Genomic DNA, 13,635 nt, shown 5'->3' with positions numbered 1-13,635 from the left:
GATATTTCAGTAAATATAAAACTGTCTGGATTTTTATAAATCATTCCATTTTTAAGCACCAGCACTCGTTATGTCAAGTCTATTTAATTCAGCGTGCATACTTCAGATGTGAACTTTCACTAAGAAATCCCACAAATAACAAATGCAAGACCAGTTCTTCTCATCTGAGGGACTTCTGTTTGAATTGCAGATCATTTCAAAATGATTATTTTGACTGCCACGCTGTAGTGGATGTGAGAGTTGTGCATTATATTGCATGTTCTATAGGTCCGTTAGGAAATGCTCTTTTTGAACTCTTAAATGTTTTATTAATTTTCACAGGGATATTGTTTCCAGTGTCAATTAGATGAGCATTTCTCGTGATCAATAAATGGAAAACGCCTTGCCTGCTGTATGCAGCTTTGGGTATCATCCTTAATGAAAAGAGTAATTACTGTGAAAAGAAAGATTTTTCCTTTACTGCAAATATCCACATGAACTTTAGCCGCAAGGGACTTTGGAGAGGTGACACTTGTGGTTTGCATGATGAAGCAGGGATAATTAGAATCAGCTTCCCAATTTTGGACACTTTCCTAAACCAAACCACTTTAGATTTGAAGAGTTCACCTTATTTATTGCACTAACACTACACCCCATTGTATTAATTTCAATAAACTAAGCCACTTAATTATTTTAGGATAGTATAGCTGACTTTAATAAAGTAGTCTTGAGGCTGTAATTTAAACAAATGCTAATTCTCGTGGTGCAAACACACTTTCTTTGCAACGTTTAGAGAAATATTGCAGTGCTGTGATTGAGGCAAAAAAAATGGGGAGTTCCAAGAGCCTGAGGGAGGAACTAAGAGAAATAAATTAGTCATGAAGTCAGAAAACAAAGTCTGTGACCTTTCTAAAGCGGATGGTACAGACGAGGCCGCGCGAGAGCCCGCGCTGCCGCGGGCCTTGCCAGCACATCTGCTCGGCGGTGTGTTTCTCATTCTGATCAGAAGCAGCAAACTTGGACTTGGGAACATTCGCTGAGCTCTCGCGCCCGGTGAAGGTAAATCAGAACTCGGGCTTGGTATTTGCATCCAAAATGCCAGATTTTTATCTGTTTTGCAACGTACATTGCCAAGCGCTTCTAAGCGCGCCTGTACGGCCTGCGTTTCTGAGCCGAATGTAGATGTCTTCCAAATCTGAGGTCACCGTGTGACCTTTAGGTCCCAGCTGTGTGCTCTGCTTTCGTTATTCTTCTTGCCTCATGAGACTCGACAGAGATTTATGGAGGGGGGAAGAAGGAGAAAAAAAAAAAAAAAGAAACTCTGAGGAACTGAGGAGATGCTGGGTAAGGCCTAGAAAGGGACCTGCGAGTCCTGGGTTTTCCTGGTGACTCCGTGTGACCAGTGTTCCCAGCAGAGGCATCATCAATGCACTGTTATGGCCAAAGGATGAGGATGGAGGTTTGGGAATGGTAGAAATGTGAGGCTGTGATGAAGTGTCGAGAAGGTGATGGAAGTGGAAGGGGAGAGCGTGGTTTGAAGTGGGAACACAGGAAGAAGGAAGAGGGGCCCCTTGGTGGTCCCCAAAGCTTGAGTGGTGGGGATGAAGCTGGTAGGGTTGGGTGGCCACAGCGCAGTCTAACTGCACTGGATGGCTCTGGAGCCTGTGGCAGCTGAAAGGGCGGCTGAATAAAGCGCATCTTGTACAGCCCCCCTCTACGGATGAGGCCTCGTGCCCTGGGCCGACGGGACTGATCAGTTGGAGGCTGATGGTAGCCAAGGGTTGGAAGCTCAAGAGGGCCATCAGCGGCCTGCGCCCACGAGGACACGGCCGCATGGGGCAGGCTCGGAGCAGAGCGCCCGCGGGGTTCAGCGGGACGCGGCCCTGCTGCGCTGAGGCGCCCCGACCTCCTCGCGGAGCCGGGGACTCCTTGGACCTGCGTGTGGGCCCGTGGCCTGCGGGGGCCTGCGTGGTGTCACCGCTCTTGTGGAGCGTTAGCTCCATTGGGCATTCGGGAACCGCTTGACTTTCCCTTGGAAGTCCTTCCAGCTTTATCAGCAGGTAACGCAACCCGCAGCAAGCCTGGCAGGACGGCAGGCACTTCGGTGTGATTTCCAGTGCAAGTTTTCAAAATTCACTTTCTGAATGGGGCTCCATTTTGCTCAGGAACAGAAATTTTGCAGTGCTGCTTTACAAAGCACAATGCACCTCACAGACACTTGGCTGTTTTTGTTTTTGTTTTTGTTTTTCTTTAACTCTGTTGGCTTCAAGTTTGCTTAGGGCAGAAGAATTATAAAATAAGCAGAGACAGACAGAAGAGAAAGTAAACAAAGTCTCCTTTTGTGGCACTGAACTGTGCCAGCCTGCTTTCTAAACAGCTGCTTTTCTTCCTTTAGATAGCAGTGCGCTCTTTGAGTGAAATATTCCAGAAAAATAAACTACAACACCAAATTGTCCCAAAATAGCTTGTGACCTGCAGTCATTTTATCAAAGTCCGTTTACAGTGGTTCACAGTCTTGAACTCCTTGAGATGTACCCGGCCTTCTCCATCGCCCTCTCTAAGTGCTGAATCACTGTGGGACATCTGACAGGGTTTGATGCAAAATCTTCCCTTGCTTCATTTCAGGTGCTTTGATTCTGAGCTACTCTTTGGGCGCCCTCTTTTCCTATGCAGCAGCACAATTTTGGACCGTGATTCTTACTGAGCTAAGAACAAGCAGCAGATCCACCTCTGATCTCTCTTTTATTGAGATAAATCAGGATGTTCTACTGAAGTACGCAGGGTACAGCGCTGTAAAAATACTCTGCAACCATTTTCTGGCCCATGAGTATTTGATAGGCAGATAGCTGAGCATAGATATATTCATTGGCTGACTATCTGTGCCTTGAAACAACATTTCAGCATTTAATTCAGTTCTGCGTTGGGGAAGAGTTTAGAGCTTCCCAATTCCACAAATTGGTTGGAAATTTTGTGTTCTGGACTACCAGTTCCATTAGTCAAACTGTGGACTCCTATTAAAATGATATGCGGAAGTTTAAATAGTCATTAAGCCGAGGACTGCGGATGCCTTTTCCATGTAAGGATTTCTCATGAGCTGTCAGGAGCACATAACCCTCAACATTCAATCCCTTATATCTTGTTTCTTTAATAACTTCCAGAAACACACAGGTGCAGTTTAAGTCATGCTGAAAAAAATGTGGATTTATTTCAAGGTATTATCTACATGAAGCAAGATCTGGCTACAGTGTAGCTTGGAGAAAGAGCCAGGGGTTCAATTCAGCTGCTGTGCAAAGGGGAGTTGGAATCGTCCTTACAAGTGAAATGAAGAGCTAGAACTTTGACCTGACCTACTGTCTTGCAGAAAATCCGGCATCCTGGGAGATTCAGGCAGCTTTCGCAAAGCTCCCGCGTTTCTGGTGATTCACAGTTTGTTTGTTAGCTGTCGTTTGCGTGAACAGTCGAGCAGTGTTTCCACTCCGCTCCATCAGCACTTGCGTGCCAAGCCTCATCTTGGCATGCGGCAGCGATACGGTTGTTCTGCTGCTCCAGTATTGTCAGGAGCGGCTTAGGTTAAATTCTGGAAGCTAATGGGAAAGTGGTGCACAGCAATTTGGATTATGTGTTTGGTGCACAGCAATTTGGATTATGTGTTATGAACTAATTTAAGTACTTATTTACATGCTGGGTTTACTGTCTTCTTTACATAGGCCTTTGTGTTCAGTATTCATTTCACATTTAGATAATTTACAGCCTCTTTCTGCTTCATAGATGCATATATTCTCTTTGGAGTACACAAAGATTTAGGCAAATGAATACCCCTGCAGCATGATGGTAATGCCCTGGAGTGTGTGGAAGAGCCAGTAAAAATCATGATGAAGCATCCTTGTCAACACGCGAGGGACTTTTTCCTGGGTGATTTTTCATAAAACAAAAGGCATGCCCAGAACTTAATCTGCCTGCAGTAGTGTCCCTGAAAGCAAAAGGTTCTTTAAAGACAGGAACATAAAGCTGTTCTTCTCAAGCCTCGCTTATCCGTGTAAATAACTGATGTGATTTCCAGTGGCGTTGGTCGCCAAGCAGGTCCGCGCGGATCAGCTCCATGGAGAGCGTTGCTGCTGGGGGCAGCCGTGGGCAGGACATGCTCCCGGCTCCGTGTCCCCTTGTCCGCGGGCACCGAGCTGGCCCTGGGGTGTCCCTGCCACCCGCACGGGCACCCCGTGGCCACGGCTGAGCCCCGGGCACCCCCAGCCATCACTGCAGGATGCTCAGGACTGCACTGATGCCTTTCGCTCTAATGGTTTGTACCGAAACAAAGATGAGCCGCTAGGGCTAAGGCTGACCAAAGAAACAAGCCATTGCTTATTTTGTTAATGGAAAGTATTCTGGAAGTTACTTATTAGCTTATACTAGTGAATCCATTTTTGTAGGACAAAAATACTGCATGCAGCCACTAAAGCAGTCCTGTCTGGTGCAGCCTTTACCAAGGATCTTTCTGACAGGAGGGGAGGTTGCAGGAAAGACCCCCACCTTGCAGGCAATAGCATTTGCCTCTTCTAATTTATAAAGCTGAATTCCTGCCATATGGCTGAGCACCTTGGCTCAAATGAACAGGCTCAGGCATCCCTCACTGATTATCTGAATTGGCCTCTGTTGGCCTCTGAATGGGCCTAATTGGCCTAATATTTGCCTGGCTTGCTTGTAACGGTGCTTCCTAAGTAATTACTATACATCCCCATTTTGTTCTTTCTAGATATTTACAGTGTTCCTAGAGTGATTTGCCCATGTGCTTGTTCAATTATGTACCTCTGGAACAAAAAAAAGTTTGTTTTTTTTTTTTTTATTTGCTGGCTTTTTGTAGATTCTGTTCTGCTTGCAAAGTTTAACGCTGATTAGCTCTGACTCCAAATGAAACCAGCCCATGTGGCCGCCGATGCCCTTGGAGGGGGCATAGCCTCTCGTCAGGGTGTAACTGGACGAGCCCCAGGTGGAGGAGTCGCCTGACGTGGCCGAGCTGCCCTAGCAAAGGGCAGTCCTGGAAGGGGCAGCGGCGCAGCCTGGCCCTCCGCTCACCTGCCACGTTCCCTGCGGGCTCCTGCCCTGTGGTTGGAGCCTTAGAGCTGAAAAAGGCTGAATTCCCCCTTGAATTAGTGGGATTTTTCCTCTTTTTATATCTAATCACAAGTTTGTGCCTGATCACAAGTGATGTTTATCTTAATGGCATTGCGTATAAGATGGTGCTTTAAATACTTCTTGGCCAAGCTGTTGGTAACGTCATGAACGCTCTGTTGCAGGTTAATGAAATTTATCACGATGAGTCCTTGGGCGCTCACATCAATGTTGTCCTGGTGAGGATAATCCTGCTGAGCTATGGAAAGGTAAGTGAAGGTTCACTGAAATGCAAATCGAGGGCTCTTAAATTCAGTCTTTTATGACCTACATAGATATTGGTGACATGTTTTCATATTTTCATTTCATATTTTAATTCATACACTACATTGTCCTTAAAAATCCACAAATATAAGTAACTTTCCATTTCATAAAGAACCTACGTTTATGGGTGCATGTGCGTGTTTGTTATGTGAACTTCAGGCTAGGAAAATAATTGCATTTTCATTGGAGTTTTCTCTGTGCCATTTAAAGCATCCCCTTAGCTCTGGTCCGTCTCATCTTTCAGATTTGTGTGGAATAACTCATAAAACAGTGTAGGGTAATGACCACATTGGTTCCTAAAGGAAATGTGAAGTACCGTGATAGAACTCTGTATTTGTAACAATAAACACATGCAAGATTAGTTCTGCAAGATGCCGAGTGCTACAGACTCGTTCCAAGAGCTCATTTAAACTTGTGCTTAACGTTAGTGAGACTAAACATGTGCTTAAGGTTAAGCATGAGCTCTGTGGGATAAGGGCCAGAAGGCAAGAGCCTTGCAGATCAAATCTATATTTAAGAATTCCAAGTGTTTCCTTGCTGTTTCCATGGAAGGGGTTACTCTCTAGGCAAAACTGGTTAAGAAGAACTAAATGCTACATGGATTTCAAAATATTGAATTGCTCAGTACCTATGTCCTATTTTTGCCAAATCAGCATCAAATTCCATGGAAACAGAACAGGGCATTTCAAGCATGGTGATAAAAGGTACTGGTTAAGGACAGACAATTCTAGTGTGTTCTAGTACAGCAGTATGCCCGGCTGCTTGAACAGGAGTGTTAAAATCTGATGTCCTTTTCTGTGACTGGAGTTACTGTCTCTTACATATTCTTGTAGTAATCCTTTATTATGAAAAAAAAATCATGCTTGCTATGATGACAGTGACTTGAGGAATTGCAAGATTGACTAATACTTCTCCAAAACAGTCAGATACAGCAGTAGCAGCAGAAAAAAAATGAGAGAACCATCTCAGAGCTCCTTCACCTGCTGGTGTGTGCTCTACATGCCCTAGCATTAGTCTAAGAATCAAGTATTTTTTATTATTGTTTTATTGTTTTAAGGCTTCTGACCAGAGGTCTAGTAAAGAGAAGTAGAATATGAGGAGGTTTCTCTTCATAGTGGTGGGATGATGGGCAGTGAAGGGGCAGGAGAGAAAGGTATATAGGCCTTAACTTCTGCTGAGGACCCGTTCTGTGGAATTAGAACAAAACGTCCAATATTTTATTATCCTGCTAGAATGTAGCAGCACTAATGTTTTTCAGAAGTACATATGCGAACTGCATAGTAAAAGGAAGGATGAGTGTGCAAGTTAAGACAATACATGAGTAAAGCACCCTACTTGGGTTCACAGTATGTAAATATTATCCCCAAATCTTGTCTGAATAAGCATGGCCTCTGAAACCTTGCAGCTGATGTCTTCAGACTTGTGTGCTTCATCATAGGCAATTTATATATATTATCAGGGGTGCCGTATAAATAATCATAATAATTACATTATGTTTCTACAATTGGTAAACTATGTACCAATGATATACTGCTTTGCCTTCAGGTTTATGACAGCACTCTGAGCTATTGCAAATTCTCCACCCCTAAACAGCTTTTTACTCCATTATTTTATCCATCTAAGAAGAGGATTGTATTATTTTATACAATATGTCATCTGTTGATAAGGATAATATGGACAATATTTTGGTTGCATAGCAACCAGCTTTTCGATGTTTGTTACTACATCATACTCCATTTCTTGAATATGTTTAATATTTTCAAAGAAACACAGCTGTATATTCAAAAGTTTTGATAATTTCATTAATATCTGTAATGCAATGAAAAAACATAACTGGAGAGCAGGAAGAAGTTGCATGGTGGTGAAGCACTGAAATTACTTCATGGGTGAGGTCAAGAAATGTGGAACTGTTTTGCTGAATTAACATTCAGTGTCCGTGACCACCTCTGCACTTAACCAGCCCGTTCTCCAGGTTGGTGGGATTAGAAGCACTGGACGGCCGTGCAGGGGTTACCAGTTCCACGAATGACACAGAAAAAATGTCCTGCAAAGCCTGCTCTGTGGAGCAAGGGCTACTATGGATTCCTCTTTAAGCTTTTTCTTTGCATTGGCTCCCCAAATCACAGGGTTTTCTGATGTGGGGAGATACTGCAAAGAAGTAAATAAGTGCTGCATTTTTTTTTTCCAGTGGGAAAAGAAGTGGCTTCTGCCTTTTTTGACTACAGTCATAGGAAGATTGGTTTCAAATTTTGGAAACTGCAGATTCATTTCAATAAAATTCAATGGTTAGGCAAATTACCTCATTTAGATTTATTTTGGTGGCAACAGCTTTGAAATCCAACTAGCTTTAGAGTACTCATGGAAATGAATCAACCACTATCACCAAATGCAGAGGAGGTGGCAAGAGATGAGCTGCAAATGGATTAACAAAACCCAACTGGTTGTAATAAAATTTGTTTGGAAACATATTTGAATCCCAAGCACCACATAAAGTCCTCTCATCACCTCTTCCAGGTGGATGAATAAGGATTATTATTCCCGTTTTACAGCTAAAAAAACAAAGATGTTAAGTGTTATTTTCCAAGGCCACGCGGAAGGTCACTGCCAGACAAGGGAGCAGGACTCATAAGTTCCTGGCTCGTAGCCCCCCGCGCCGTTGACAAGGGTGACTTTGTACAGAGATGAACTTGCCCCTAGAAGGCAGTAGAGAGAAGTGCACACGTTGCCTGCAATGGGTTTGATGTAGTTAATAACAAAAAAGTTTCAGCAAGACTTTTGCAGGAGCTACAAACATTTCACTAAGTGCAGCCACCGGGTGAACTCTTGGCTCTCTTGAAAGCCTTGTCTAGGAGTGCTTAATGCTGTGAACGTTCACATGTGGCACCTGTGTGACAGGCTTTATGAGAGCTCCTTCTCCAGGGTCCTCGCCTGGAGCAGCGTGGATGGCTCCAGATGGCCGTGTTCCACCTGGAGTGGAATGGGATGGGATGAGGGAGAACGAGTGCAGCCAGGGAGGGCAACTGGCAGGGAGGGAAAATCTACTTTAGTTACAGGCCAGGGCTGGCACAAGGACAAGGTTGTACACTGGCCATGTGTTAATTTGGCCAAAATGGAAGAGGAACTTGAGCACAAGCGCAGAACTGGGGAGAGGGGAAAAAAACAAGTGGTTTTAACATGGCAAGGTGATAGGCCATGGTGGTATGACAGGGTTACCTGCAGTGTCACAGGATGCAGCTGTTCAGCTGAGAAGGTCTCTTCAATCATGCATGTCTGGGTCCGTAGCAGAGCTCCTGCTGCCTTCATCTGGGACAAGGTTTTACCTCTGATCTTTTCATAAAATGGTGCTCTGTTTATCTCTGCTCTCTGACCTTTCGTAGCCAACCATGATGAATGCAGGCAAGATGTTCTCAGGTCAGCCAAGCTGGGAAGCACTGGTTCGGTCTCTGTTTCCCAGAGGGTAGCAGCAGGGATGGAAGGTGGAGACAGGTATCTCATCCCTTAGATGAACAGGTTGACCTGGCCAGTTTTCTGTGACCCTGGTTGGTGGCAAAGGCTCCCTGCTCTGCTCATCTCTGCTTGTCCTGAGAGATGTACACACGGGTGACAGAGTTAGTGGGGCTGCAGAGTCACAGAGTCACCAAGGAGTTGAAGTTGAAAGATAGCTCTGGATATTTAGTCCAACACCCTGCTCAGAGCAGGATTAACTAGAGCAGGTTCCTTAGGATCTTGTCTAGTTGACTTTTGAATATCTCCAAAGAGAAGATTCTACAGCTATGGTCACACACACTATGGTGTTTTGATTTGTGCCCCTGTCCTTTTGCTGGTTACCACTGAGGAGAGTCTGGCACCATCCTCTTTAGTCCACCCTCATCAGGTATTTATACACATTGATACAATTCCCCTTGAGCCTCCTCATCTCTAGGCTGAACAATTCCAGCCCTCCCAGACTCTGCTTGAATTAGGAACTCACTAGCGTAAGTTATTGAGTATCTTCATTTTCCACTGATACCAGCAGGTGCAGAAGATGCTTAGAAAGACCCTGCAGAACTGCTGCATCTTTCCCAGGTGGGAACTGTACCCTGCTTGTGTGCTTACAAATCTTATTTACAAATTTGTTGTTTACAAATGCCGTTTATTATGTGAATTGTGGAACATGCACTCAAAAAGATCAGCATTGATCAAGTCCTGATCTTGCAGTGCGTTGTATGAATGTGTCTGAGGACAGAGTTCTTGATCCCAGTCTCTGGTATCTCTTAACTGACTCGGCCCAGGCTGAGGTGTGAGGCCAGGACCTACATATTATTTACCAGTTTGGCTGCTGCTTGTGATTTCCTCCTATTTTCATATGTTTAGATTAGGGTGGAGATAAAGATGAGAGGAAGATACTGTCCCTCTTGTTTTTATCTGGATAAACTGAAGAATTGCCTCTTTTGTATATTGGGCTCATAGCTTGTAATTTGCCCACGTGATTTGTTGGGATCTTGGAGAGTGTAGAGCTGGCTGATAACATAAACAGTACTTTGTATTCCTGATCTGCTTACGTTTATACATGTTTATACAGAATTAGAGACTGAAAAATGTTTGCAAACTGCAGCCATAAAAACTATTAGAAATCCTTTGAATGCAAAATGCCAGCTTGTTGAATGAGATATTTTGGTTAGCTCTTTTACCATGGACGCTAGATAATTCTTTATATTTTACTTGTCTCATTCAGAGTGAAAAGGAAATAAATGATCTAATCCTATATATGATAAACAATAGAAATGCCAAGTAGAAGTAATGTAAACAATGTGTTTTGTAGAGACGTTACCCATTCAGGAAGGGAAAGTTGTATTTTAAGTTGTCTCCCAAGTGTATGAAGTGTCATGCTCCATCTTTTACCACCATCATTTGAAGTCTAGCAAGTTAAATGTATTCCTGAAGAACAGCAAAGCCTTCTCTGTTGTTACTCTTGGAGCACCACCTAATGGATGAGTTTGGAAAGGTCCTTTTCCAGCAAGTTTCTGACCAGCTTAAATTTCTTGCATTCTTATCCAGTATTCTCGTTAACATGGTTGCAAAGCCATAACCAGTTACACCCAATGGCAGGTACATACAACTCTTGGTCAAGGAAAGTCGCTAGCAATGTGTTTAGTGTAGTGCATCTTTTACCTGCACTGGTAACCTGAACATTCCTGAAGAGTTTGGGTAGAATGAATATATTTTTTCTCCTGAGAATGCCTTATATTGGAAAATCTTAAAAATATTTGGCATATTTCTTATTTTGAGAACTATTTGCATGAGTATTTGAAGGTAATTTGACTAACTTCCAGTTCGGCTTCATAAATGAGTTGTTCTTCAGCATCTTCCTGATGGAGAACAGAACATCACAGTGATAACTCCCTGAAAGACATGGACAAAGAAAGCTCTACAGCATCTGGATCTGTGTAGCAACAGCCTCCAGCTATTTCTTATTGCCCTGCTTTGCCTCCTGAAACTGTAATTATGGTGTTTGCAACTCAGCCATCTTCTAGTTTTGTTTCTTTTGGGTTTTTTTTCTGCTCCTATCCAAGGACAAAGAGAGGTAGAGAAGGCAAAATCAGACAAGGATGAAAATGGAGGGCATTAGCCAATGCATTTTTTGCAGAGCAAAACTCCCAAGCTCTTCTTTAGGGCAGCCTGTCCTTGCAGCCGTCTGTGGTGTCTCCCCATCTGGAGATTGCTGTCTTCACCAAGGCCTTTCCACTTCTCGGCAAACATCTCCATCTGTTTCCATCAGCAGTTCTCTGAAATGCCCACAGATTTTTCTTGCTGTGAGGAGGAAAGTTTCTCTTTCCACTGGCAGACTTCCTCCTGGTCAGCTGAGTAATGCTCTCCACAGGCCTGCTGTCCTGTTTGGAAAGAGGTCCTTTCCAGCCAGGGCCTAGCTCCCAGCCAGCTGCAGGCCTTGCATGTTCCTGGCAGCATGGGCCCCTTCCTGGCCATCAGTAACACGTACAACTCTTCTCCATAGTCAGCTTTTACCTCCTAGCCCCCAACCTTTCCCTGCTCACAGCCTCCCAGAGGGGTTTTTTCTTTCCTTGCAGTCCTTGTCGATGTGCTCAGCTCACCTCTCTTCCTCCTTCTCCTCTGTTCACTTTATCCATTTTGTATGAGGCTGGGTTTTCTGAGTTTGGCAAATATTGCTTATTGACTTCCAACAGAAAATATTAGCAAGTGTTATCTGGTATCTCTACAAGAGCAAGGGTTTTTACCACAACATCCTTCAAAAACATTACATCTGCCGTGTCTTATGGCAAGCAGTGCCTGGTCCCATGATTTCCTAGGCACCATTCTGGCAGGACAGTGGGATTTATTTCCAAAGGAGGGGGCAGCAGAAAACATCATCAGCCAGGCATACGAAAACAATTTGAGAGCTTTTCTTTATAAAAACATAATGCCTGGCTCAGGAAATCTCTGAGCCGAGGACCACTAGGGCCTGAGACGTTGTTGGGGATGGATATCACCATTTAGAATGGCACAGGACTCGGGGCAAAGCTGGGAGATCCCAGGGTCCCCCAGAGGGAGTTTTCCCTCTTACTCCTTGGAAACCCTCCTTATTGACATAGGGCATGGAGTTGCTACTTAAAGCCATAATAAGCAAATGAATTCTTTAAATAATTGATTTCCTACGGGGTGCCTCATTTCCTACTCTTTGAAAGCAATACAGCTGAGTTTTAGCTATGTCACTTTTCTTACACTAAAATCATGTCATTCGCAAAGAAATGGGGCCTTCAGCTGGAATGTGTTTCACAGACTTCTGTGCTTTCAGTTTCTCCTCTTATACCAGATGGGTTTTCTTCAGTTTTCCCAGCATGTTGCATGCAAAAAAGCACAATACTCCACATTAACCATTTAGTTCTATTCCCCTTTGTTTGCTTGAAGAAAAACTCCAAAATTGCCCTTTTGATAAATAGGCATTGAGAGGCTCTTGGAGTGAACCAGGGGTTTTGCTCTCCATAGTGGACTTCAGCAGATGGTGGAAGGGGTTGTCAGCTACTGCCAAATGCCAGTGCAGTGCCCAGATTGTGGGCACTGCTCCGTACGCTGCAGCAGACTCATTTTAGGTGGAGAGAAGAGACAACAGAAAAAATCTTTATAATAGTGGGGTTTTTTTGTTGTAAATTATTTAAAAATTCCGTTCTTGTTTGCTGATCATGCAGAAATGTCTTTGCCAATTGTTGAATACCCTTAAACAAAGTATATGTAGGTAATGCCTTCCTATTGCATGTTTGTTCATCAAAGAATCTTATAAAATATGATGGCTTTTATTTGCTAGAAGTATAGGAGGTCATCGTGTGAGGAAAAAAAAAAAGTGTCTTTATCTCCTTTATCTCTTTTACGTAAGTGTTTTTTTGCAGCTTCATTTTACCAGATTGTTTTCTTTCTGGCATCCCATGATAGGAGGTCTCAGTGGGCTTCTTGATGGGATTTCTCTTCTGAGGCTTTGTAGACATGAGATCAAGGTGGAGATGATGTAGATAGTTACATCCATCTGCCAAAGGCCTCACTATTGAGTGGTCAAACTGTAGTCTTGTTTAACTGAATGGAAGTTTTGCTCTCGTAGTTAGTCCATGTGTGTTCTTATGAATACATGCAGATGCAAGAAAGGCACCATAACTATCCAACCATTTTAGTATGGTTCCATTTCCATGGGAATTATGGCTGGAAGCAGCATGATGAGTCATGATATTATGTTACATCTGTTTTGTTCCCAGTGGTATCAGAGTCTAAGATGTCTCTCTATTTGGTCTATTAATTTGTTTTTCTGAACGTTTGCAGAATTGTAACATCCCATTTTTGCCAAAACCTCAGCTTGGCAGACTTCATTTTTCAATTCCATTTGTTCTTCCACCACCCTTTGTGGATTTTTCTTCTCATGTACTGCCTACTCTGGGTGCTCAATGGTGTACTCAACTAGTGAACATGTCACATACATCTGTATTTTAAAATAAGCTGTATTTCTTTTCTCTTATTTTTGGCCCAGGCTAGGTTTTGCTCTAAAGTAAGTATTACAGTATACTAAATGCTTAGAGTATAGTATAAGCATTTAAATTGTTGTGGTTTGTGTTATGATTACAGCGTTGTCTTGGTGATACAATTTTTGCATGAAAAGTCAAGGTTCACATGTGTAACTCTTACAAATCCTGTAAGGCCTGGGGTGGGTCAATTAGTCATACATTTTATAGCATCCCACATACAATAAGC

The 13,635-nt window shown here is 43.4% G+C and overlaps 1 protein-coding gene across 1 annotated transcript in view; it reads left to right on the top strand.

The window, feature by feature from the left end:
- Positions 1-13,635, top strand: part of ADAMTS2 (ADAM metallopeptidase with thrombospondin type 1 motif 2) — a 152,979-nt gene that overhangs the window by 106,518 nt on the left and 32,826 nt on the right. Inside the window, exon 5 of the mRNA XM_088536827.1 lies at positions 5,271-5,354. Coding sequence (XP_088392953.1) covers positions 5,271-5,354 — 84 coding nt within the window. The remainder of the gene's footprint in view (positions 1-5,270; positions 5,355-13,635) is intronic.

Source organism: Tinamus guttatus, unplaced genomic scaffold (genome assembly GCF_059628265.1).
Source record: "Tinamus guttatus ecotype Peru unplaced genomic scaffold, ASM5962826v1 Tinamus_guttatus_pri_ptg000710l, whole genome shotgun sequence".
Classification (NCBI taxonomy): Eukaryota; Metazoa; Chordata; class Aves; order Tinamiformes; family Tinamidae; genus Tinamus; species Tinamus guttatus.
The sequence above is the reverse complement of the archived record's forward strand: the minus strand, read 5'-3'. Positions and strand labels throughout refer to the sequence as shown.